General features: G+C 44.6%; 1 protein-coding gene across 4 annotated transcripts in view; it reads left to right on the top strand.

The window, feature by feature from the left end:
- Positions 1 to 25,834, top strand: part of SLC37A3 (solute carrier family 37 member 3) — a 78,307-nt gene that overhangs the window by 40,518 nt on the left and 11,955 nt on the right. The window contains exons 14-15 of one of the 4 annotated variants that reach the window (XM_079930975.1): positions 1,163 to 1,228; positions 2,867 to 4,774. In XM_079930975.1, coding sequence (XP_079787101.1) covers positions 1,163 to 1,228; positions 2,867 to 2,959 — 159 coding nt within the window. In that variant the 3' untranslated portion in view covers positions 2,960 to 4,774. The other 3 variants (XM_079930977.1, XM_079930978.1, XM_079930976.1) reach the window with 3 other exon arrangements.

Below are 25,834 nucleotides of genomic sequence, written 5' to 3'. Positions count from 1 at the left end.
AGTTCCCTGACCAGGGATCGAACCCAGGCCCCCTACATTGGGTGCGTGGAGTCTTAGCCACTGGACCACCAGGGAAGTTGCAGAGACGAACTATTTTTAAAAGCATCAATTATAGTACCATTCACTGGAAGAAGGACTGATTAAGTGGAAGTGACTTGAGGCTGTTCATCATCCTCTCTTAATTTTTTTTTTATAAATTTATTTATTTTATTTTATTTATTTTTGGCTGTGTTGGGTCTTCGTTGCTGCACACAGGCTTCCTCTAGTTGTGGCGAGTGGGGGCTACTCTTTGTTGCAGTGCATGGGCTTCTCACTGAGGTGGCTTCTCTTGTTGTGGAGCATGGGCTCTAGGTGCGCGGGCTCAGTAGTTGTGGCTCACGGGCTCTAGAGCGCAGGCTCAGTAGTTGTGGCACATGGGCTTAGTTGCTCCATGGCTTGTGGGATCTTCCCGGACCAGGGCTCAAACCCGTGTCCCTTGCATTGGCAGGTGGTTTCTTAACCACTGCGCCACCAGGGAAGTCCCCATCATCCTCTCTTAATAGAAAAGTGAAAAAAAATATACCTCCTGAACTTGTGCCTTCTGTTACACAGATTTTGGACTGTGCCAGCTTACCAAATGAAGGGTGTCAATAAAGCTTAAATAGGAGCATGTATATGCAAGAGCTCTGCAAACTGCAAAACATTATACAAATCCTAACTCCTTTTTATTTTCTAGAAGAGATATGTTTAATCTACTTTTTTAAAAAAAATTATTTATTTTATTATTTATTATTTTTGGCTGCATTGGGTCTTCGTTGCTGCGCGTGGGCTTTCCCTAGTTGCGGTGAGCAGGGGCTACTCTTTGTTGCAGTAGTACTTTTTGAAGCACGGGCTTCTCATCGCAGTGGCTTCTCCTGTTGTGGAGCATGGGCTCCAGGCGCACGGGCTTCAGTAGTTGTGGCTCGTGGGCTCCAGAGCACAGACTCAGTAGTTGTGGCGCACGGGCCTAGTTGCTCTGCGGCATGTGGGATCTTCCCGGACCAGGGCTCGAACCCGCGTCCCCTGCATTGGCAGGCGGATTCTTAACCACTGCGCCACCAGGGAAGCCCTAATCTACTTTTTAGCTACTTCAGTTTATTATTTTATAAAGGATTATATTGTGATTTCTTTTTCTCCCTTTTAGTATTTAGTGTCTTTGATCCAGGACAACCTAGGATGGATGTGGGTTTTCTACTTTTTCATTCTTATGGTAAGTGTGTGCCCTTTTTGTTTTTTTTAAACTAGTAGTTTTTAAATTAAATTAGTTCAAAGCATTTACTTAAATCACTTTTTTTACACGCAAAGTAGTTTTTTTTGGTTGAGGAATAATTGACTTAAAATAAATTGCATATATTTAACAAGTAAAATTTCGTACAGTTTAACATATGTGCATGCGTGTCTGTGAACCCATCATCCCGATCAGGACAGTAAGTGTATCCATCACTCCCAAAAGTTTCTTCATGGCCCCTGTGTAATCGCTGTCTCTTGCCTCTCCACCATCCCACCTCTCTCCAGGTAACTACTGATGCACTTTCTGTTGCTATAGATCAACTTGCGTTTTCTTGAGTTTTATATACATGGAATCATACACTATGTATTTTTGTCTGCTTCTTTCCTTCAGCATAATTATTTTGAGATTCATCCATGTTGTTGCATGTATCAGTAGTTCATTTCTTTTTATGGTTAAATCACTTCTTAAACCAACAAAATTGCTGACCACTTTTAAAGATTCTTTTGTGAAAAGTAACATTTTATTATTCTGAAAGACACATTCATTTTTCAAGGAAGGAAAGGGCTGTTAGTTTGCCCTTGACCTGAGTCTAATGAGTATTGTCATTTATAATTCCAGAAAAAATGAAGAGAGATTTATACCCCCAACCATTAATCAGGGTACTCTTCCAGAGTACTCTCTGTCTGCTAAATATAATTTGGGAATTCTGAAGGAAATGTGTATGCCAAGCCACATAGGGTTAAAAAAGAAGCATTGCTGTAATTAACACTGTGGTGTGCAAGTTCTAAAATGAACCTCGAGTCTCTTGAGAAAATATCTGTTGTGCCTTCGACATTCTTGGCTGGAACTCTGTACTTTCTGGGAAACAGCCAACACAGAATAAGGCCTTGTGCTTTTAAAACATTGCTCTCTTTTGAATAAGCATGTGACATACTCTTATCACATATTGAGACGGTGCTCAAGACAGGTCTACTTGAGAGTCTGGTGATGGCTTCGTCCACCAGGGGATGCATTCAGTATCCTGTCCCTAAATCTAGGGCATCCTAATTGGAGGCAGCCTCCATTGCCCAAGTCTAGATGCTGTCCTCCAGCCTATCCAAGGAGCCTTTGGGATAGCTCAGCACCTGGAATCCCCTGGAGCTGCCTTAAGGCTTATGTACTCTGCTATCACAAAGGATGCTTTCTTCTGCCTGAGTGCTCTCCAGCTTCTACAGACTGGGCCGTATAACTCGGTCATCTACTTCTGAGTAGAGGGAAGTATCTCCTGATGAACCTGTTGGTGTGATCATACTAGAAATGTAATAGAAAGAAAACGGAATCTGTTAGAAGAAACACTGTTTAAATCTGAGCTCCAGTATCAATTTTCTGCCCTACCTATGAGTTATTTAATCTGTGTACCTTAGTTCTTTTTTTGGAGACTGTAATGTAACATTAAGTATTTTGTAATATTAACTGTAATTTTCAAAATCATTTTCTAATTCATTAAAGATTGAGTTGTCCTTGTACGAAGTCAAAAAGAATGTAATTGTCCAAATTCATTATTATGTTCAAAACATGATGCTCTAACAGAATTAATTAACTTGTCACTGCATGTTCAATGCTTTTTTCTCTTCACAGACAAGTTGCACAATTCTATTTATTTCACCATTAATAGTGAGGGAAATATGCTATCTTATGCAAAGACGAGAAGCTCGCATATTGAGTGGGTGACTGGTGCCCACAAAAGAACAAGAATAATAGGAGACACATCAGGACTATTTCTTTTCATTCACCTTATTTTGGGGTTGTCTTAAGAGCTCCAGCATAACCTCAGATCGTCAAGCCTCTTTCAACAGTGTCAGCCGCCGGAGATGCTGACCAGAGTGAAGGCTGGGCTGTTTTTCTACACTACAGGAATCATTGTTAATGATTTTTATCGCTGTTGTTTCATGAATGTACTGAATGGCCTATGAATCTGCCAGTGTCTTTTTTGGCCTGTGGAGGTTTATCCCTTTAACCGTAAATGCTGTATTGGACTTGGACCCAAGTTCTCCAGTCTGGAAAGCCGAGTGACCACAAGGCAGTCAGGCATGGTTTGTATCAGTGACGTGCTCCACGAATAGAAAGGATCGTTGCATTTTGCTTTGGTCATGAGTTTGCAGAGCGTGCCTCGTCTCTGAAGCATCAAATCCGGATAAAGCACTCTAGCTGGGTCCAGCGTAAGCCTGCTTGGACAGAGAATCCCTTTGTTAACGATGGTGGGAGAAATCACACTACATGCTGATTGGCTCAGTCACTCTGTATCTGCTCTAAAGTCGTTCAGCTCCAGAAGCAGAAATATCTTCAAGGGATTGTCAACTTGTTCTCCTCCGTCTTCATTCAGAATTCCCTTTGGCTCCTGGAAGTCTTTAGTCTTCCTTTCAAGGACCATAAGGTACCTCGATTGTGAACATGCCAGTGTGTAATTTACAACTGAAGTACTCAACCCCAGATTGGTTCTCTGGGAACTTTAGGATCCACTAGGAAGCTAATCTGCTTAGCACTATTTTCAGAGGATTGATCTCTGTCGCAGCTGGGTTCCTTGCATTACCTCAGCAGAAGACTAGAATTAGAGAAAAAAGAAAGACCTTTTGGCCCTGTAAGTGTTAAGTATGTGACCTTGAATCACATTAATGGATTACTAGGGCCTGAGGTGTATCTAGGTATCTATTCTTTAGAAGTTTGTAGAATATATGTCTTCAAGGCTGTGAATTCTATACTAATTATGAATATTTTAAGGTCATACTGTATATATATTTTAAATTATGGAAGTTAACAGGTGAAAACTGTGCAATTTTGAGGGAGGGCTGCCTAATTTGCATTGGGTTAGGGAATATTTTTCAACCTCTTGCTTTATACTCTGAAATGCGGTGCGTTTATGAACTTGTTAATGTTATTTAATCAAGCAGATTTCCAATCAGTTAATTGCTCATTACTGACAAAAAGGGAAAATATGAAACACAGAAAGGGAAAATAAACTGACTTTTATAATAAATATCTGTCCACCTGGTTATTTTATATATACCGTGAGCTCCGCGCTGTAGAATGTGACTCATGCCTTGCAATTTCCTGCTACTGAGTGTTCCCTGGTGACTATTCACTGACCCTACGGTGTTGCCAGATTGTACAGGTCTATTTCTACTACATTCTGTGAAAGCCTTCCCTTCCCCTTTGTGTAAGACTGTGCTGAGTTTGGATGAGCTGCCTAGTTGTAATTTAAGAATCGTCTCTAGATGAACCCCGTTTTGATGATTTAGCCCCTGTCTGACATTTGGCTGAGCGTTTCCTCTCCCCCTACGTAATCAGTGTGGTCACATCTTCGTATCCTGACACCAACCATTGTTTTCTTTCTCAAGTTTAAAATTAGCTGGACAGGTGTTCCTCTGACCTCTCTGTAGCCCCCAAGTTGTACCTGAAATGAAATTATAAATAAAACAACTGCTCAGCACTGAATGAAATTATATCTTGCACTATGGATATATTTCCTATTGTTCTCTTTCTTACGTGTTAGCTTTAAAGAACTCCTAAGAGTTAACTTTCTTATTTTTTTTTCCCTTGAAGAAAAGGCCATAGTGAAGGCCAGTTTGGAAAAGCATTCTTCTCCGACACCTCAATCCTCCGATACTCACTAGGTTGAAATACAGCACTCTGGCCTGCCTTTTCTTGTCATATGGTGTTTTCTTTTCTCCTTCCATATAGTTTCAAAGGGAGAAAGGCCCCTCTCCACTCCTGCTTATTCTAGTCTTTGCCGCTTCCTGGAGGGCTGGTGTCCCAGTCAACATTCACACAAGAAATGTCTGAGGGCCCCCGTGTGCGTCGTGAAGTTCAGCAAGATGGAGGGTACAGGATGCTCTTGTCCACCACTCCTTCCCTTTCCTTTACAACATCAGAAGTCCTCCCTCCTCCCACATAGGTAACTGATAAAGCCTTTTCTTATCCCTACTAGTTCTTCTGACTTACGTCCTATTTTCCTTTTCACAACCAAATCCTTTGAGTTAACAGATGGTATCTGCTGCCCTCCTGGCTGTGCTACAAACTTCCTCCTCAACTAGGTAACTAACTGTATGTCTATTTGTCCAGGACACTCCTGGTTTATGCCTGATGTTCTGACATAATTATCACGTCATAATTATAGCACTTTCCTTTGCTCTCCCGGTCTCCTAGTTTGGATATGTTACCCTTAACCTCTGACCTTTTTTGCATCGCTCTCCAGAAACCGTGCAACTGAAGGTCATAGAACTTAGATATCTTTTTTTCCTCATTCCTTATCTTTCTTAATCCTCCTCTTATACTTGACTCCGGTAACCACTTCATCTTCTCCAGGACTTTTTTTCTTTGGCTTCTATGACATTTTAATGTATTGAATCTTCTTATTTCCTATCTTTTACTGGGTTCTCTTCTCTGCTCACCCTCTGCTAGTTTCCAATAGGGGTCACCAGCTTTCCCAGATGAGCTGTTCTTAATACCTAACAATAGCTCTGTTAAGTACTAAAGAGAGATAGGGCATCCATTTATATAATACTATCTGGTGTTTAGTTAACTGCAAGTCTCAAGGGAAGTGAGCTCAACTTATGTAACCTCAACCCCTGTCCCATCCCCACCCAGACCACACTGCCAATTGGCTTTATGAATGGTTTTCAAATTTTCTAAGTCATAAACCCTTTTGAGAAGCTGACAGCCATTTGCCCTCTCCCCAGATCAAAATGCACCTGTGAACAAACTTTCAAGGTTTATTACAGGGTGTTCACAGGCCAAAACTTGAAGCCCGTCCTTAGACCACAGAGTTAGAAACCTTGGTTGAGAGAATCGAGTGCCATCTGTTAGCCTGAGGTTTCCCACAATCCACCTTGTCTGTTTCTTTCTTTCTTTATTTATTTAGGCTGCACCAGGTCTTAGTTGCGGCATGCGAGATCTAGTTCCCCAACCAGGGATCAAACCCGGGCCCCCTGCATTGTGAGCATGGAGTCTTACCCACTGGACAAACAGGGAAGTCCCTCAGTTTGTTTCTTTACCGAATCTCCTGATGTCTCTCCACACGAACTTTCTACAAAATCAGACTGGTTAGCTTATTGACTACAAATGGCAGTGTGTATTCATATCAGTTTACATTTTTTTTGGAAGCACCTGTGTTTTGGTTTGTTTTCTCTTTTTTTTGGTTTCTTAAATGAAAAAAATGTTTAATTGTGATAAAATACATGTAACATAAAATGTACCGTCTTAACCATTTTAAGTATACAGTTCAGTAGTGTTAAGTATTAATATATTCACACCGTAGTGCTTACCTTCTAGTGTTGATTCACACTTCTGGTCTGTAATACCCCTTCTTAACTCTCTACTTTCTGAATCTTAATTTTTTCCTCAAGACTTGGACAAGCACCATCTAGTCCAAGAAACCATTTTCCAGCCACAGCCTTACTGGCCCTGCATCGTCTCGCCTTTTTTTGGTAGCAATAGCAATATTACTTATTTGGTCCTTAGCTGCTTCAGTCTAACCTGTTTTTATATCTAACTCCCCAAGGTGATTATTGGTCTTTTTTTTTTTTTTGGCTGCATTGGGTCTTTATTGCTGTGCGCGGGCTTTCTCTAGTTGCGGCGAGCGGGGGCTGCTCTTCGTTGCGGTGCATGGGCTCTGGGCGCGCGGGCTTAGGTAATTGTGGCACGTGGGCTCAGTAGTTGTGGCTTGCAGGCTCTAGAGCGCAGGCTCAGTAGTTGTGGCGCACAGGCTTAGTTGCTCCGCGGCATGTGGGATCTTCCCGGACCAGGGCTCGGACCCGTGTCTCCTGCAGTGGCAGGCGGATTCTTAACCACTGCCCCACCAGGGAAGCCCTGATTATTGGTCTTTTTCTCCAGTGCCTAGTTCCTTGCATGGTTGGTGCTGCGTAAATGTTGATCGTGTTGGAAGAGGTGGAAGGAAAAGGAGTGGAGGGGGGCCGAGTGGAGTGTGGCTCCCTGACCCTGCATGTGGCTCTTCCCCTTGCTTTACAACATGACACTGCCTCCCACAGTAAATGGCCAGGTTATCAGGCCAGGCCGTGGGGCAGAGAATGCATTGTCCTCTCCTCAGGCTCTTCAGTAGCCGTATCAGCTCTCCTGGGGAACTAAGCCACAGTGAAGGGCGAGCTTGCTGCTACAGAAGAAACCCCATGTTGTTCAGGCTGCTGTCTTTATTCCTGCTGCGTGTTTTCACCTGGCCCATCCTCTTCCTTCCAGTTCTGTCTGTCCCTCTGAGCTCCTGATGTCCTACCTCCATGGGACTTTGCTTTTTTTTTCTTAATTGAAGTTTAGTTGATTTACAATGTTGTGTTAGTTTCAGGTGTACAGCAAAGTGATTCAGTTACACATATGTATATATATATTTTTTCTGCAGATTCTTTTCCCTTATAGGTTATTACAAAATATTGAGTAGAATTCCCTGTGCTATATAGTAGGTCTTTGTTGGTTATCTGTTTTATATATAGTAGAGTGTATATGTTCATCTCCATGGAGCTTTTCCTGATTACCCCACTTCTAATGCTCTTTCCTTTCCTTAAAATTCTAGAGTCATTACATAGACCGTGCAGTCTGCCCAGGCCGAGTGATTTTACTGCCTTATTTTGTTCTCTGGTTGTTTCTGGTTAAGTTGTTTCCTCAGTTAAATTGTGAGCGTGAAAGAGTCAACTCCATGTCCAAGGTCGCAGCAACCATCAATCAAGACAGCTGGTTTATCTTCCCTTGTGGCCTCTGTACTTTCAGGCACATCTTCCTTTTGCTTTTCCTTAAATGCCCTGACCATTTCTAGTGACCAAGTTTTTATTTATTTACTTATTTATTTATTTTTGGCTGCATTGGGTATTCGTTGCTGCGTACGGGCTTTCACTAGGTTGCTGTGAGCGGGGGCTACTCTTCGTTGTGATGCACGGGCTTCTCATTGCCGTGGCTTCTCTTGTTGCGGAGCACGGGCTCTAGGCATGCGGGCTTCAGTAGTTGTGGCACGCGGGCTCAGTAGTTGTGGCTCGCGGGCTCTAGAGCGCAGGCTCAGTAGTTGTGGCTCGCGGGCTTAGTTGCTCCACGGCATGTGGGATCTTCCTGGACCAGGGCTCGAACCTGTGTCCCCTGCATTAGTAGGAAGATTCTTAACCACTGTGCTACCCAGAGAAGTCCCTCTGGTGACCAGGTTTGTTCCAGCATATACCCAGAATAAAATCAGATTCAGTATGAAATTTATATATGTGAACACAGATAATACAAATCACTTAAATGGTTATATATGTGTTACAGGTAATTCTAGGTGACTATATATATATATATATATATATATATATATATATATGTAATTATGTGTTACATTTAACTATACACACACATATAAATATATACATATGTACATGTACATCAAGACTAATATTTGAAAGGGAGTTCTGTGCCTGAGCCACCAACGCTTCATGTGTGTACACAACTTGCTATTTTTTTTAAGCTTCTCATCTTCCTGGCCTCATTTTCTTTTCTTTTTTTAAACAAGTTTATTTTATTATTTATTTATTTGGCTGCACTGCATGGCATGCGGGGTCTTAGTTCCCAGACCAGGAATCAAACCCGTGCCCCCTGCAATGGAAGCATGGTGTCTTAACCACTGGATCACCAGGGAAGTCCCCTGGCCTGATTTTCTTTATTTTATTTTTTATTTTTTTGGTCGTGCCGCACGGCTTGTGGGATCTTAGTTCCCTGATCAGGGATCAAATCTGGGCCCCCTGCAGTGGAAGCCCAGAGTCCTAACCACTGGACCACCAGGGAATTCCTGGTACATGACTTTTAAAAGTGCCCTCCCATCCACTACTCTCTTTTATCCCCACTGCATTTGTAAGGTAGGAGGACCCGTGGTTGTGGTCCTTAGATTTGAGAACTGAGGCTCTGAGAAGCTCATGGGTTTGCCCAGGGTCACACATCTAGTACATGACAGCAGGACTGAATCAAAACCCAGGTCTTCTGACTTCAGTGTTTTTTTCCGTGATGCTACTCGGCCTCTTCTCATTTGACTTTAATCTTATCTTGGGCTTCCTTCCAAGGTACATGCTGTGCAAGGCTCTCGAATTCCGAGTGCCAGAGTCCTGCAGGTGAGCAGGGCTGCCAGACGCTGCGAAGCTTTGGCTTTTAAAAAGAAAAAACATTATTTATTTATTTTTGGCTGCATTGGGTCTTCGTTGCTGCGTGCGGGCTTTTCTCTAGTTGCGTCGAGCGGGGGCTACTTTTCGTTGCGGTGTGCAGGCTTCTCATTGCGGTGGCTTCTCTTGTTGCAGAGCACGGGCTCTAGGCACGCGGGCTTCAGTAGTTGTGGCGCACGGGCTTCAGTAGTTGTGGAGCGTGGGCTAAGTAGTTGTGGCTTGCGGGCTCTAGAGCACAGGCTCAGGAGTGGTGGTGCACGGGCTTAGTTGCTCCGCGGCATGTGGGATCTTCCCGGACGAGGGCTGGAACCCATGTCCCCCGCATTGGCAGGTGCCCCAGGGACGTCCGAAGCTTTGTCTTAAAACTGCCTCCAGCTCGCACCTGCTGCTGGACTGAGTGCCCCTCAGAGCCCCCCAGGGCCCCTCTCTGCAGCGCCTTCCGCTCCAGGTTTGCCTTTTTAAGGAGGATCTCTTCCCTCTTTCCTGGTCCTTCTGCCTGAGGCTTAGGAAGATCTGCCACCTGACAGACTCTTGCATTGTGACGTCTTCTGTCCTCCCCCGGCCCTGGAGTTGGTGGAGGTGCTGATATCCCATGCCCACCTGAGCCAGCTCTGCCTCTTTCCTCTTGACCAAGGTCCCTGCTCTTACCCGTCTTTTTTTTTTTTTTTTTTTTTGGCGACGCCTCAAGGCTTGTGGGATCTTAGTTCCCTGACCAGGGATTGAACCCAGGCCCCAGCAGTGAAAGCACCAAGTCCTAACCACTGAACTGCCAGGAATTCCCTTACCCTTCCTTCTAATGAATGTTTAATTAACTTTGAATGACGGTCTTATATCTAAAATGCTATTAGTCAGCTTTTTATTGCCTGCCATTGCCCTCTGATTAAAGAAATAACTTATTTTTCCCTTTTGCCCTTTCAGAAATTAGATAACAAGTAGCAAAATCATTTGAAACCATTTAAAATCCCATTTAATCACAAGGATGTTGTCATAACTTCATCATCAGTGAAATACTGATAAAAAGGCCACGCTGTTGGATGGGAATGTTGATCTGGATTGTAATGGGATAATTGTATTTAGGTAAAACCTTTCATCCAAGTACTTCAAAGGCCTTCACCTTGTTTAATAGTTATTATCAGGCCCTGAAGAGTGACATCAGTATACCATAGTCCTAGATTGTGTGTGTGCATGTGCACATTTGCGTATGTATTTAGCATTTTGTTTGTTTTCCTAGGCTCACCATAGAAAGTTTCAGGAACCTAACTCTTGCTGTGGACTTCATTAAAAAAAACGATACCTAAGGAATCGTATACATAACTTGCCTTTGTTGCATGGGATTAAGATGTGAATGGGGTTACAAAATAAAGAGAGACGGCTCTGGAGCCAGGAGGGTGGAACTGGGGGATGAAGGAGCAGTGACTAAAATAGAGGCTGAAGAGATACCCTTCCCCAAATGCCCCCAGTCGTGAGATAGGTTTCATCCTTGTTGGCTCTACTAGGTGGGTTCACGTAAAAATGATTCTGTGAACAAGGTCTTGGAGAGAAGATAATTTAACAGAACTTTTGAAATTCAAAACAAGCCTGTGTCCTGGCTGAGGGAAAGGTCCCTATCTCTGCAATCACTTTGAGGCTGTTGAAGCAGCGTCTGGATAAAGGGATGGGTTACTTAAGAGAAGAACCTTTTAGAGAAAAGACTAGCAAAGGTTTTTTTTTTTCACCCCCCGCACCGTGTGGATCTTAGTCCCCCAACCAGGGATTGAACCCGTGCCCCCTGCAATGGAAACATGGAGTCTTAACCACTGGACGGCCAGGGAAGTCCCCAAAAGACTAGCAAGCGTGGCCACAGGGATGACCCAGTGCTGGCCCCCTTCCCACATCTTTCTGCTGTTTGTTTTTCACATAGCAGCTCATTTAATGCTGCAGGATCTAACTTATAAGGTGATTTTTAAAAATCAATGTTTATGTTTTCCTCTCTCTAATCCCCCCCCCCCCCCCCACCGCCGCGCGCCAAAAGAAACAGTTCTTTCCTATTGGGAAAGAACTCAGCCGTTCATGCCTCTTGACTCAGCAGGGGGAGACAAAGTTCCAAAGACCCTGCCCGCTGCACCTGTCAGCACCAGAAAGCCACATGTGCTTCATTTCATCATGACTTTACATCCGTTGGTTTTGAAACCCTCCTGGCTAGTTATTCTCTCAGAAGTTCTCGGTCCCCCCACCTGGCAGCCTTCTGTTACCACTGGTGATGCCCCACCCGTTTTACTGAAAGATCAGGATTATCTGGAGTTTCTCCACTTGGGCATTTCTCTGTTTTGCACAGGAATTGATGCCTTAACTTCACTCGAAATTCCATTCCTTTTGATTAGTTTCTCTCCATCTTTTTTTTCCTCGTCTTTCAATCCTCCAGGCCTCTCAGCTGAGACCTTGAACCTTCCCTTCCACACCTTGCTTCTGCCATCCCCCTACTATGAATAGTAACCTGTTCTCCAAATGGATGGTCTTCCCATGCGCACCTCAGCCATGCTCTCCCTGTGAGGCTCTCGTTAGATGTGCTCTACTGAGTGAAAATCTTTGGTTTTTTTAAAAATTCATTTATTTTATTTGTTTTTATTTTTGGCTGCATTGGGTCTTCGTTGCTGCGCACGCGCTTTCTCTAGTTGTGGCGAGGAGGGGCTACTCTTCGTTCCGGTGTGCGGGCTTCTCATTGCGGTGGCTTCTCTTGTTGCGGAGCACAGGCTCCGGGCGCGCGGGCTTCAGTAGTTGTGGCACGTGGGCTCAGTAGTTGTGGCTCGCGGGCTCTAGAGCGCAGGCTCAGTAGTTGTGGCGCACGGGCTTAGTTGCTCCGCAGCATGTGGGATCTTCCCCGACCAGGGCTCGAACCCGTGTCCCCTGCATTGGCAGGTGGATTCTTAACCATTGCGCCATCAGGGAAGCCCCCTGAGTGAAAATCTTACAGTGTCTTCCATTTGTCCTAATTCTTCCAAAGTAACACAGATATATATTTTCTCTTGATATATTTGGAGACAACTTCCCTCTTTCCCTTTCAGCTTTTTATGCTTCTAATCTTAAATTTTTATTGAAGCTATTCCCCCAAGCATTGCTTTCTGATCAAAGCTGGCCGTCTCTGTTCTTTACTTTTGATGTCGTTAACTACCTTCTTATTCTTTGAATTCCACTTTTGTCTCCATTTTGATATCTCCTTTTCCTCCTAATCCTCAGTCGTAAGAAAACTCTCTAGACAAAATTGTTTCATCTTCTGTGTTCCAGACGCTCTCGTTCATACTCTATTTTTAGCTTTGTCATCACTCGTCCACAAAACTCTAGAAAGTCAGGACTACCTTCTAATCATTTTGAAAAATCCTCTCATACAGTGCCTGGCAGGTAGGTGGTAGAACTTAGTTAGTGTTTAATTTTTCTCTGTCCAGTTCCAGTACTTCTTTTACACAGTTCGCTGTTTCATATTTTTCTAAAACCTCCCAATGACTACCAATTTTTTCTCTCTAGCCCCAACTTGTTACTCATTTTCCAATCTTAAATTGCCTTGCGGTCACCAGGATGTCCTGCTGGCAGCCCAGTGTAATAGAGTTCATTTTCTCACCCCAGTCCCTGCAAACCCACTTCCCACATAACTTTCCTAGTCTTTGTTTAATAAGCTGCTTGAAGCATTTTTGAGTAAACTTAGGCATCAAGGCACATTTTGATCCTTATTCGTTAAGTAGCTCTCTCGCATTACTGGGCCCGGAGTCTCCACTGTGCCGTAATTCTCACATTTTCTGGGTTGTCTTTAACTGTCTGTGGTAACGCCATCTTCCCCAGGCCCCCAGCCTTAAGGATACTTGTGGATACATCTTTTTCTCTCTCCTTTGTCCTCAGCCTCCAGGTGTTGCTGATTCTTTCTCACTTGCTTTTCTAGCTCATGTTTCTTGTTGATTTCTAAGCCATTTTCCTCTGCCTGAATTATTCTCAATGGTCTTATTTTTGGTGTCCCTCTTCTAGGCTTCCCTGCTCCAGTCTGTGCCATGCTCAACTCTCAGAATAATCCTGTTAAACAGTATTTTTGTGGTGTTATTCTCCTGCTCATATATCAAAAAGGACTTTCTTTCCTGGATTAATGTTGAGATCTTGCATGAAGCCTCATCTCTAGCTAGAAAATCGGGGAGACCAGAGATCTGAGGGTAAGTAGTAGTGACACCTCTCTTCCACTGATGTCTTTTTTTTTTTTTTTACCATGCTGTGTGGCTTGTGGGATCTTAGTTCCCGGACCAGGGATCGAAGCCGGGCCCCCTGCAGTGAAAGTGCAGAGTCCTAACCACTGGACCACCAGGAAATTCCCCTCTGATGTCTTGTTTGTGAAAGTATTGAACACCGCTCTTTCTTTGTATTTTTTTTTAAATAACAACTTTATTGAAATATCATTTACACATATATGTCACCCATTTAAAGTGTACAGTGGTTTTAGGGATAGTCACGGGTTTATCTAATTTTAGAACATTTTCATCACCCCCAAAAGAAACCCCGTACCTCTTAGCAGTCACTCTGCATTCTCCTCTCTCCCCGGCTTCTGGCAACTAGTGATTTACATTCTGTATCTGTGGATTTACCTATTCTGGACATTTCGTATAAATGGAATACAGGGTCTTTTGTGATTGGCTTCTTTCACTTAGCGTGATGTTTTCTAGGCTGTTCTAACTGGGTTTTCTTAGATCCTGTATTTGTCTGTTTGGCGTCCATTCATCAGAAGGCCAGCTGTCTTCATTGTATCATCTTATTCTCTGTATTCTTGATGCTCTGGCATTTGTGGGCTCGCTGCCCCTCCCAGGACTAGCCGGCTCTGAGAGATAGGAAAGGGCTCACCCTGTAGCACACTTTTCGTACGCAAACGATCCAGTCCAGAGCCCACACCCCGAACCAACCGGGAACCAACCACGTCCTTTATCAAACTCTCACACACCAAGCTAATCTCTCCCCTGCCCTAAGTCAAACGAGGGCCAGGTGCCAAACAACTAAGAGACGGCCCTTCCCAAAGCCTGCCAGAATTATTCAGACTAGTCAGTCCTAAACTCTTTACCCTGCCCTGCTTTGCCTTTCCTGCAGAAAACACAATAAAGGCTCTGGCTCAGGCTTTCCCTGGCTCCTTCCTCCTCCTGACCCAAACTGAAGCTTCCCTGGAGGGCCCGGTGGGTGTGGTGTGCTTGCCTTTCAGGCACCGTGAGTAATAAAAATCTTCCAGTGGCACTGACCTCTCCTTGTCGTCACTCAGTCACTTCCATAAGTTAAAAATCTCACAGGTACAATTGAGACAAAGGCTCATGTCTGTTGTCGCATGTTCATTCCTTTCTATGACTGAATTATGTGCAGACACCACATTTTGTTTATTCACTCATCAGTTGATGGCCATTTGGGTTATTCCCACTTTTTGGCTATTATGAATAATGCTGCTAGGAGCATTTGTATGTAAGTTTTTATGTGGATGTATGTTTTTGGGTCTCCTGGGTGTGGAATTGCTGGGTCATATGGTAACTATAATTAACATATGGAACTGCCAAACAACTTTATTTATTTATTTTTTTAACGTTTTTTATTGGAGTATAATTGCTTTACAATGGTGTGTTAGTTTCTGCTTTATAACAAAGTGAATCAGTTATACATATGTCCCCATACCTCCTCCCTCTTGCGTCTCCCTCCCTCCCACCCTCCCTATCCCACCCTTCTAGTTGGTCACAAAGCTCGGAGCTGATCTCCCTGTGCTATGCAGCTGCTTCCCACTAGCTATCTGTTTTACTGAACTACTTTCTGAAGTGGCTGCACAATTTTACAATCCCACCAGCAATCTGCGAAAGTTCCAATTTCTCCACGTCGTCACCAGCACTTGTTATTGTCCGTCTTTTTAAAATTTTAGTCATCCTAATAGATTTGAAGTGGTGTCTTACTGTGGTTTGATTTGCGGTTCTCTCTAATGACTGATCATGTTGGGCATCTTTTCATGTGCTTATTGGCCATTTGTTTGTCTTCCTGGAGATGTGTCTCCTTTGCCCATTAAAAATTGGGTTATTTGTCATTTTATTGTTGTGTTGTGAGAGTTCTTTACATATTATAGATATAAGTCCCTTATCAGATATATGATTTAATATATTTTTCCTATCCTGTGGATTGTCTTTTCACTTTCTTGCTGGTATCCTTAGAAACACAAATTTTTAAAATTTTGATGAGGTCTAATTTACCTGTTTTTTCTTTTGTCACTTCTGATTTTGGTGTCATACATAAGCTATCTTTGTCTAGTCCAAGGTCATGAAGATTTACTCGTAAGTTTTCTTCTAAGACTTTCATTATTTTAGCTCTTACATTTAGGCATATGATCCATTTTGAGTTAATTTTTGTATGTAGTATTAGATAGAGTCCAAGTTTTATTCTTTTGCATGTGGCTATCATTATCCCGCTGCATCATTTGTTGGCAAGACTATTCTTTCCCCATTGAATTGTCTTTTTTAAAAAATTATTTATTGATTTTATTTATTTTGGCTGTGTTGGGTCTTCGTTGCTGCTCATGGGCTCTCTCTAGTTGTGGTGAGCGGGGGCTGCTCTTCGTTGCAGTAGATCAGTTAGGTGGAGAGTATTGCCATCTAATAATATTAAGTCTTCCAGTCCATGAATATAGGATGTCTTTCCATTTATTTAGGTCTTCCTTAATTTCTTTTTTTTAAATAAATTTATTTATTTTTGGCTCTGTTGGGTCTTTGTTGCTGCACGGGCTTTCTCTAGTTGTGGCGAGCGGGCGCTACTCTTCATTGTGTGGGTTTCTCATTGAGGTGGCTTCTCTTATTGTGGTGCACGGGCTCTAGGCACGCGGGCTTCAGTAGCTGTGGCACGTGGGCTCAGTAGTTGTGGCTTGCGGGCTCTAGAGTGCAGGCTCAGTAGTTGTGGTGCATAGGCTTAGTTGCTCCGTGGCATGTGGGATCTTCACGGACCAGGGCTCGAACCCGTGTCCCCTGCATCGGCAGGCAGATTCTTAATCACTGTGCCACCAGGGAAGTCCTGGTCTTCCTTAATTTCTTCCAGTGATGTTTCATAGTTTTCACTATACAAATATTGTACTTTTTCTGTTACAGTTATTCTTAAGGGTTGTTTTTGTTGTTGTTGTTGCTGTTGTAAATGGAATTGTTTGCTTAATTTCAGTTCATTTTGTTCATTGCTAGTATATAGAGATACGATTGATTTTTGTATATTGACCTTATATCCTGCAACCTAGCTGAACTTCTTTTTTTTTGTTCCAATAATTACTTTGTGAATTGCTAGGATTTTTCATATACAAGATCACATCATCTGGGAATAGAGATGGTTTTAGTTTTTCCTTTCCAATCTGGATGCCTTTTATTTCTTTTTCTTGCCTAATTTCCCTGGTTAGAACATCCAGTACAGTATTGAATAGAAGTGGTGAGAGTAGCCATCCTTGTCTTGCTTCTAATCTTAGGAGGAAAACATCCAGTCTTTCACCAGTAAGTATGTTAGCTGTGGGTTAACAAAGAGCCTCTTGCCTTTTTGTCATCCTACACTATCCAGTTTCTCTTTCTACTCTAACTTTACAGCATAGTGGAAGGAATGTGAACCTTAGAATCAGACTCGGGTTTGAATTGACTGTTTTATTAATTCTACCAGGAAATGTTGAGTGTTAGAGACCAGTGAATAAAAGCAAATCCTTGCCCCCAAACTGCTGCTAATACAGTGAGAGAGACTGTCGTATGGGTTAAATCTTGCAGTGTGATAAGTGCTGTGATGTGGGTATGCTCAGAGCAGTGAGGAGTACAGAAAACGGGTCCTTGGGAAGATTAGTACAACCTGAGGTTATGATGCCTGAATTGCTCTTGAACTGTAGGAGATGGTCTTGGAAGAAAGGAAACATGTGCAGAGAAGGGAATGTGGCTGGATTCTGTGAACCACAGGTAGGTCTGCGAGGCTGGGGATGGAGTGCTTGCAAGTGAAGGGCCAGAGGTGATCCTGGAGTTAGCAGAGCCGTCTCATCAAGGGCCTTGCAAGCTTCTGAAGGTTTTGTGAGGACTGGATTTGTGTGTTAGACCACTTGGGCAGTAGGGAAAGAGATGGACTAGTGATGGGTGAGACCATGAACAGGGAGACCTGGAGACAGGAGGTTATTGTGTAAGCAGGGGAGAATTGAGGGCCTAGAGTAAGGATGGAGGAAAAGAGTAGAATCAAGGAAGATTCAAAGGTAAATTTTTTTTTGCGGTACGCAGGCCTCTCACTGCTGTGGCCTCTCCCGCTGTGGAGCACAGACTCCAGACGCGCAGGCTCAGCAGCCATGGCTCACGGGCCCAGCCTCTCCGCAGCATGTGGGATCCTCCCGGACCAGGGCACGAACCCGTGTCCCCTGCATTGGCAGGCGGACCCTCAACCACTGTGCCACCAGGGAAGCCCTCAAAGGTAAACTTAATAAGGCATGCTGTGGGCTTCCCTGGTGGCACAATGGTTAAGAGTCCACTTGCCAATGCAGGGTACACGGGTTTGAGCCCCGGTCCGGGAAGATCCCACATGCCATGGAGCAACTAAGCCTGTGCACCACAACTACTGAGCCTGCGCACCTAGAGCCCATGCTCCACAGCAGGAGAAGCCATGGCAATGAGAAGCCTGCGACCGCAGCAAAGAATAGCCCCTGCACGCTGCAAGTAGAGAAAATCCGCGTGCAGCGATGAAGACCCAACACAGCCAAAAATAAATAAAATAAATTTATAAAAAAAAACAAAAGGCATTTTGCAATTGACTGTGAGACGTGGAGGTGGATTTGGAGAGAATGATTCTTGGGTTTCTGATGTGGCATCTGGGTTGATTGGTGGGTTACCTGAGATTCAGTTTCCTCATCTGTAAAATGGGAAAAGTGCTTCACAGATGACAGTATATTCAAATCTCTGAGCACAGGCATGTGGTTGGGACTCAGTAAATACTTATCCTTTTTGCTTTGCCTCATTTTGTTTCTGTTTTTTCCATTCTCTAAATGTAGGTCTTCCTTTGGTTCTACCTTCAGAATGCTTTTCTTTGCTGTGTCCCACAGTTCCCACTGTCACCCCCATGCAGATGACCCCCAGATTTCTCTCTTCACCTTGATCTCTCTCATAAGTATTTTTGACTGTGTTCTGAGCATCTACATGGCCTCTTAGCCCTCGCAAGGGGGAACCATCCCCCAAATCTTCCTCCTCCTCATACCCATAGGCCTTTTTTTTTTTTTTTTTTTTTTTTTTTGCGGTATGCGGGCCTCTCACTGTTGCGGCCTCTTCTGTTGTGGAGCACAGGCTCCAGACATGCAGGCTCAGCGGCCGTGGCTCACGGGCCCAGCCGCTCCACGGCACGTGGGATCTTCCTGTACCGGGGCATGAACCCGTGTACCCTGCATGGGCAGGCGGACTCTCAACCACTGCACCACCAGGGAAGCCCTCCATAGGCCTTTTAATGGCACTGTCACTTCCTCAGCCACTCTGGCTTATAAATTCATCTTCTCTAGTGGAAAAAGCACATCTATCTCTGGTGGTTCCTAGTTTCCCAGAGTCTTTTTTTTTTTTTTTTTTTGGGTGGGGGCGGCCCTGCGTTGGGTCTTTGTTGCTGTGCACGGGCTTTCTCTAGTTGCGGCGAGCAGGGGCTACTCTTCGTTGCAGTATGCAGGCTTCTCATTGCGGTGGCTTCCCTTGTTGCGGAATGGGCTCTAGGCACGTGGGCTTCAGTAGTTGCAGCACGCAGGCTCAGTAGTTGTGGCGCATGGGCTTAGTTGCTCCGTGGCATGTGGGATCTTCCTGGACCAGTGTTTGAACCCGTGTCCTCTGCATTGGCAGGTGGATTCTTAACCACTGTGCCATGGGGGAAGCCCTTCCAGAGTCATTTTGACGTCTCTCTCTCTCTCTCTCTCTCATTTCCTCACATCCAGTGAAAATTCAGGCTCTGTTTACTCACCTCTGTAACGTTGTACACATGTTTCCTTTCCCATCCCCATTGTTACCACCATCTTTCATGCCTTCATTACTCCTACCTGGACCAGAACAGTAGTTCTGTGATTTCTCTCCCTTTTGATCCATCCTGACGGCAGCTTCCAGACTGAGCTTCTGGAGACTCTGATTCGATCCTGACTCTCACCCTGTTGAGGATCTTCAGTGAGATCTGCACATCCGCTGGGTCAAGCTGAGCTTGCAAGCTTGTCGTTAAGGTGCTGCACGTCCAAGCCGAGTGTGCCTCTCCAGCTCTGTCTCCCTACATCCTTGTTGAAAACTGAGACAGTTTTCTGCACCTTTGGCATTACCCCTGTGTCTTCCCTTTCGGGAACTGTATTGTTCTCCAAGGCACAGTTCATGAATCTTGCCTGACTTTCATCAAACCAGATAATTCTCCTTCCTCATATCCTGTAGGACTTTGTGCTTACTTTTTACTTACTTCTTTATTTTATTGAAGTATAGGTGATTTGCAATGTTTCATGTGTACAGAAATGTGATTCCGTTATATACATATGTACACACACACACATACACACACATACACTTTATCAGGTTCTTTTCCATTATAGGTTATTATAAGGTATTGAATATAGTTCCTTGTGCTGTACAGTAGGTCCTTGTTGTTTATCTAGTTTATATATAGTAGTGTGTATATGTTAATCCCATACTCCTAATTTATCTCTCCCCTCCCTCCACCAATCACTATCCCCTTTGGTAAGCATAAGTTTGTTTTCTATGTCTGAGTCTATTTCTGTTTTTTTTTTTTAACTTTTTATTTTATATTGGAGTATAGTTGGTTAACAATGTTGTGATAGTTTCAGGTGTACAGCAAAGTGATTCAGTTATACATATACATGTATCTATTCTTTTTCAAATTCTTTTCCCATTTAGGTTCTTACATAATATTGAGCAGAGTTCTCTGTGTTATACAGTAGGTCCTTGTTGGTTATCCATTTTAATTATAGCAGTGCATGCATGTCAATCCCAAACTCCCAAACTATCCCCTCCCCCCACCCGTCCCCTTTGGTAACCATAAGTTCCTTCTCTAAGTCTGTGAGTCTGTTTCTGTTTTGTAAATAAGTTCATTTGTATCATTTTTTAAGATTCCACATATAAGTGATACCATATGATGTTTGTCTTTCTCTGTCTGACTTCACTCAGTAAGATACTCTCTGGGTCCACCCATGTTGCTGCAGATGGCATTATTTCATTCTTTTTTTATGGCTGAGTCATATTCCATTGTATATATACACACCATATCTTTTTTTTTTGGCCATGCCTCATGGCTTGTGGGATCTTAGTTCCCTGACTAGGGATTGAACCCATGCCCCCTGAAATGGAAGCGCAGAGTCCTAAACACTGGACCACCAGGGAATTCCCAATACACCATATCTTCTTTATCCATTCATCTGTCCATGGACATTCAGGTTGCTTCCATGTCTTGGCTATTGTAAATACTGCTGCGGTGAACATTGGGGTGCTGCATGTATCTTTTCGAGTTAGTTTTCATTTTTTCCGGATATATGCCCAGGAGTAGGATTGCTAGATCATATGGTAACTCTATGTTTAGTTACTTTGTGCTTGTGTAAAATGATTTGTGTACATATCTTATCTCTCCTATGAGATTTACTCTCCTTGAGGATGCCTCCTTCATCTCTGTAACACCCACGATGCCCTCCCTCATATCCAATAAATATTTGTTGGGGGATATCCTACATTTCTCATCTTCCTGAAGCATGAGCTTTGCTTTTCCAAAAGCCCATCCCCAAAGGTCTGTGACACAGGCAGTGGTGAGAGGATGAAGGACGACTGACTTTTCCCTGTGGATCTTATAATTTAATACAGAGTAGTACGGGGATATTACACAGACTCTTTCTTATTTAAATTCCTGGTAACTGAGTCCCGTAGCATTTGGTGAGTTTGGTATAGTCTGTACAGCACTTAACTCTTTACATGGCTTGCATGGATGTAAGTCATCATAGGCTGCATGGGAGCTAGAAAGATGAAGAAATTAATCCAAGTGCTGTGCAGTTATATAGAGCTGTAGGTACCAGTCTGATTTTTCCTTGTAGAATTTAGAACTTAAATTTACATACTTCTCGGGCACTTTCAGTCAAAATAAATAGCCAGGTGATTCATTTGGGAAATTCTACAAGGTATGCCCTGCCCTCCCCTGCTCCTCCCTGGAATGGCTTCTCAGCAAGGCCGCCTCAGCTGGGCTTGGACGGAGGTGGCTCTCTGTCCTAGTCTCCTACCGGTGATTTCCAGGAACTGAGAAGGGATGCAGGAAGAATAGAAAGCATTAGATAGTCTGTCTTGGGCTTTAAAAAAATGAAAATACTCAGTTCCTATAGCACTCGTCTCCTGGCAGCCAGACAGGGAGGGAGAGAAACTGTGAAGGGTGCCAGGGTGCCAACAAGAGCATCCGTGTCCTTGGCAGCACTCAGAATAGCAGTCAGGCTCTCAGTGATTCATCGCACGCAGGCCTGCCCACTCGTGGTCCAAGCGGCCGAGCATAGGGTGAGTCAGGCCTCCCGCGGCTTCCTCCCCGACTCCGATTCTGTGTCCTCCCCAGTCTCGCTGGGCTGGGAGCGGAGGGGAGGCCCGTGATGCTGGAGGCCGTGCCCGTGAGGAGAGGGTGCCTGTTCTGGACTGTTCCTTCCTGGAGGGTTTCCTGCTCCTGTCTGCACTAAGCCCTAGGGAAATTTGGAGAAGAAGAGGAATCCTGATATTTGGAAGAGGGGGTAGTTTAGGGGCCTATCTAAAATCGGGGCCACCTTGCCCCACTGAGCTGAACAGTGCTCCTACGTTGACCCTACAGTAGTTCTCATTGTGATGTCCTGCCCCTCTCCAATTGGATGGGCATTCTGTTCTCTTGCTTTGTCCCACTCTCTTCTCTTCATTCTTTTCTCTGTCCCCTTGCTCAGTAAGAATTATATGTATTTATGAAATCACAGCTGTTGGATTTTTCCTTCTCAGGATAGTTTTTCAACCAGGTGCATCCACATCTCTTGGCTGGTCCTCCCCTATCCTAGTCCTAATGGAGAGAATAGCCCAGCGTTCTCAACACCAATCCTCCAGTGTGGACCCAGGCCCAGAGTTCACCACCTTTGTTCCCCTTTGACCCGCAGCAGAACCACTAGTTGAAAAATCATCCTAATGCCACGCAATGCTTGAAAATGCATCCTTCTGGGCTTCCCTGGTGGCGCAGTGGTTGAGAGTCCGCCTGCCAATGCAGGGGACATGGGTTCGTGCCCCGGTCCGGGAAGATCCCACATGCCGCTGAGTGGCTGGGCCCGTGAGCCATGGCCGCTGAGCCTGCGTGTCCGGAGCCTGTGCTTTGCAACGGGAGAGGCCACAACAGTGAGAGGCCCGCGTACCGCAAAAAAAAAAAAAAAAAAAAAAAGCATCCTTCTTCGTCTGGTCGACCCGAGACAGACCCTGGGTCTCAGGATCTCCTTCAGCCGAGCTCTCATTCTCTCCTCGATGCAAGGCTCTTGCTGTGTGTCCCACTTCACTTTTGTAGCAAGTCACTTTCCTCTTTCCCACTTTCCCAGCACTGATTTTCTTGGATCCACTCGAGTTAAAACTGAAGTGTCCCTGTTCCTTCTTCACAGCGGGAGCTCCTCGCTTCCAGCTCTGCGTGTGTCTATCACCAGACTTGTTCCACGACACCTTATGGCCATCCAGACACAGCTAGTTTCGGTGGCTTGTCTAGAATGACATAGCACTGTCTGGACGAGAATGATAATTTATTCTTTTAGAGTTTTTTTTTTTAATTATTAATTTTATTATTTTATTTTATTTATTTATTGTTTCTGGCTGCGTTGGGTCATCGTTGCTGCTCGCGGGCTTTCTCTGGTTGTGGTGAGCGGGGGCTACTCTTCGTTGCGGTGCACATGCTTCTCATTGCGGTGGCTTCTCTTGTGGCGGAGTACGGGCTCTAGGCACATGGACTTCAGTAGTTGTGGCGTGCGGGCTCTAGAGCACAGGCTCAGTAGTTGTGGCACACGGGCTTAGTTGCTCTGTGGCATGCGGGATCTTCCCGGACCAGGGATTGAACCCGTGTCCCCTGCACTGACAGGCGGATTCTCAACCACTGCACCACCAGGGCAGCCCTAGACGTTTTCTATTTTCCCTTCCTTGTGGCTGCATGGCATACACACTCTGAAGAGAATGCACCTTTAGTAACAAAATATCCAAGGGCTTTTATTTCCAAAAAGAGCTGGACAAGATGAAGCACTGGGGGCTGTGTGGATTATACCCTGCGTGAGGATAGGAAACAGGAGGAGGTTGGGTGTGAAAAACACTTCACTTTTGTCGGATCAGTGCTTGTAATGAACATGACCGGGTCTCTGGGTCACAGCTAATTCTAAGCCCTGGCAGATGACCCATTTATTTCCAACACATTACACAATATTTTAAAGCACAAGGGATAGTTATCTAAAATTCATTTCAGTGAGGCAACTTGGGGCACTTAAAGGTGAAGTGTTTTGAAGTCGCTTTCATTTTTATCATCAGATCAATGTCATGAAATGGGTAGGACAGAGATTTAGGCCCACTGTAAAGTGAGGACACTGCGGCACTGTGAGTGAATGAATGAATAAATGAATGAGGTCATTCGGCATTTATTCCAAAGGGCATAGGCTTGGTTAGCATAGCTGGGTCTAGACCCCTGAGCTATGTTTGATTTCTTTTGGTTTTTAAAAATAAATTTACTTATTATTTATTTATTTTGGCTGCATTGGGTCTTTGTTGCTATGCGTGGGCTTTCTCTAGTTGCGGCGAGCGGGGGCTACTCTTTGTTGCAGTGCGCGGGCTTCTCACTGCGGTGGCTTCTCTTGTTGTGGAGCACGGGCTCTAGGCATGTGGGCTTCAGTAGTTGTGGCTCGTGGGCTCTAGGGCGCAGGCTCAGTAGTTGTGACGCAGGGGCTTAGTTATTCTGCGGCATGTGGGATCTTCCCGGACCAGGGCTCTAACCCGTGTCCCCTGCATTGGCAGGCGGATTCTTAACCACTGCGCCACCAGGGAAGTCCTATGTTTGGTTTCTATCACACTGCTCTCTTTTCAGGAAGCTTCTCTCACGTAAGAGATGAGATGAAGCCACCCTCAGGAAGACCTGTGCTCTGAATTGTTTTATTAAAGCGGGAATGGGTTTCCTTGAATTATCCACATGCTCTTCCCTAGAGCAGTGCCTGTATCATCTGGAATTTATTCTGAGTCCTGGGAGCAGCCTGCCCTCTGCGGTCCCTCAGGGCTCAGCTCCTCCGGCTCTGTCCCCACCTTCCCAGACCCATTCCTGCTGGCGCCCACCTGCCTTTCTCCTGATTGTGTCATTTCCCAACAAGTGGCTCCTTTTCTTGTCAGCTCCTTGGCTTGTAGGGCAGGAGAAGGGAATGGTATACTCCTTGCCCCCTAGAGACACTTCCCTTCATTCCACAAGTAGTTAGTAAGCGCCTGCTATGTGCTGGATTCCCTGATTATACCACCTGTCGTCACCATGTCCATCTACCGACTTCAAGAAGTTCTCTCTCTTCCCTAGTGAGTTCAGTGCTGGACTGATAGTGTCCCACCCTGTTTACTGCCATCACTGCCAAGGAATTGAATGTCCATGTTACTGACCACCCAAACATCCCACCCTTCTCGTTTTCTAGACTTCCTACTCTAGTGCCTCCTTTTTCAGGACGCTGCAGTCACCCATGACGACATTAGGCTTATTGCACTTTGTAATCACGTGGGACTGTTCCTCATCCAGCCTTTTCAGCTCAAAAATCTCTCTGACCACGTTTCACAGGATTGACAGGCTATGATCCTGGCTCTCCTCTCCTTTCCCTTGCCTTTGACAGACATCACTAATTTACGGCCAAGGCACTGAGTCCAACTGAGCCTGGACACAGCCTTGAAAGTCTTCCTCAACATGAACCACTAATGTCACTACATATTAACCTATTTGGTCTAAGAGTTTACAACAATTTTCAAAACATTTTAGGACCACAACCTCTTTCTGTCTTTCCCACCTCCACTCACCATGACCTTCAGGCCCTGGATCTCTCATTCTCCCAGTCTAGGTTGCCTTCTCTTGTTTCTTTGCAAAGCTCAGAAAACCCCTTAGTTGACCATTTCAAAAATGTGCTTCCTATGGTCCAAGAATGCCTCACTCCTTGGATTTTTATTACACAAATCTTAAGCATACTTAGAACCACCCTCTCAATGCCATAGCTTTTCCCTCTCTCCCCCTTAGAGTGCCAGGCATTGATGGCTGGCCCACCAGGTGAGTTTGCTGCACATGTGTGCAGCATCTGGGCCCCAGTGACACTCGGCAATCATTTAATTCCTCCTCTCGTGGCTCCCTGTGTCACCTTCTGCAGTAGACATGCCCTTGTTGAACCATCAGAATCACTCCTGGCCTGTCTCCTGAAGCAGATGACTTCATTTCTTATCTTACTGATAAG

This window comes from Stenella coeruleoalba (genome assembly GCF_951394435.1).
Source record: "Stenella coeruleoalba genome assembly, chromosome: 9".
NCBI lineage: Eukaryota > Metazoa > Chordata > Mammalia > Artiodactyla > Delphinidae > Stenella > Stenella coeruleoalba.
Note: the sequence above shows the minus strand (reverse complement) of the source record. Positions and strands in the feature narration are given on the sequence as shown.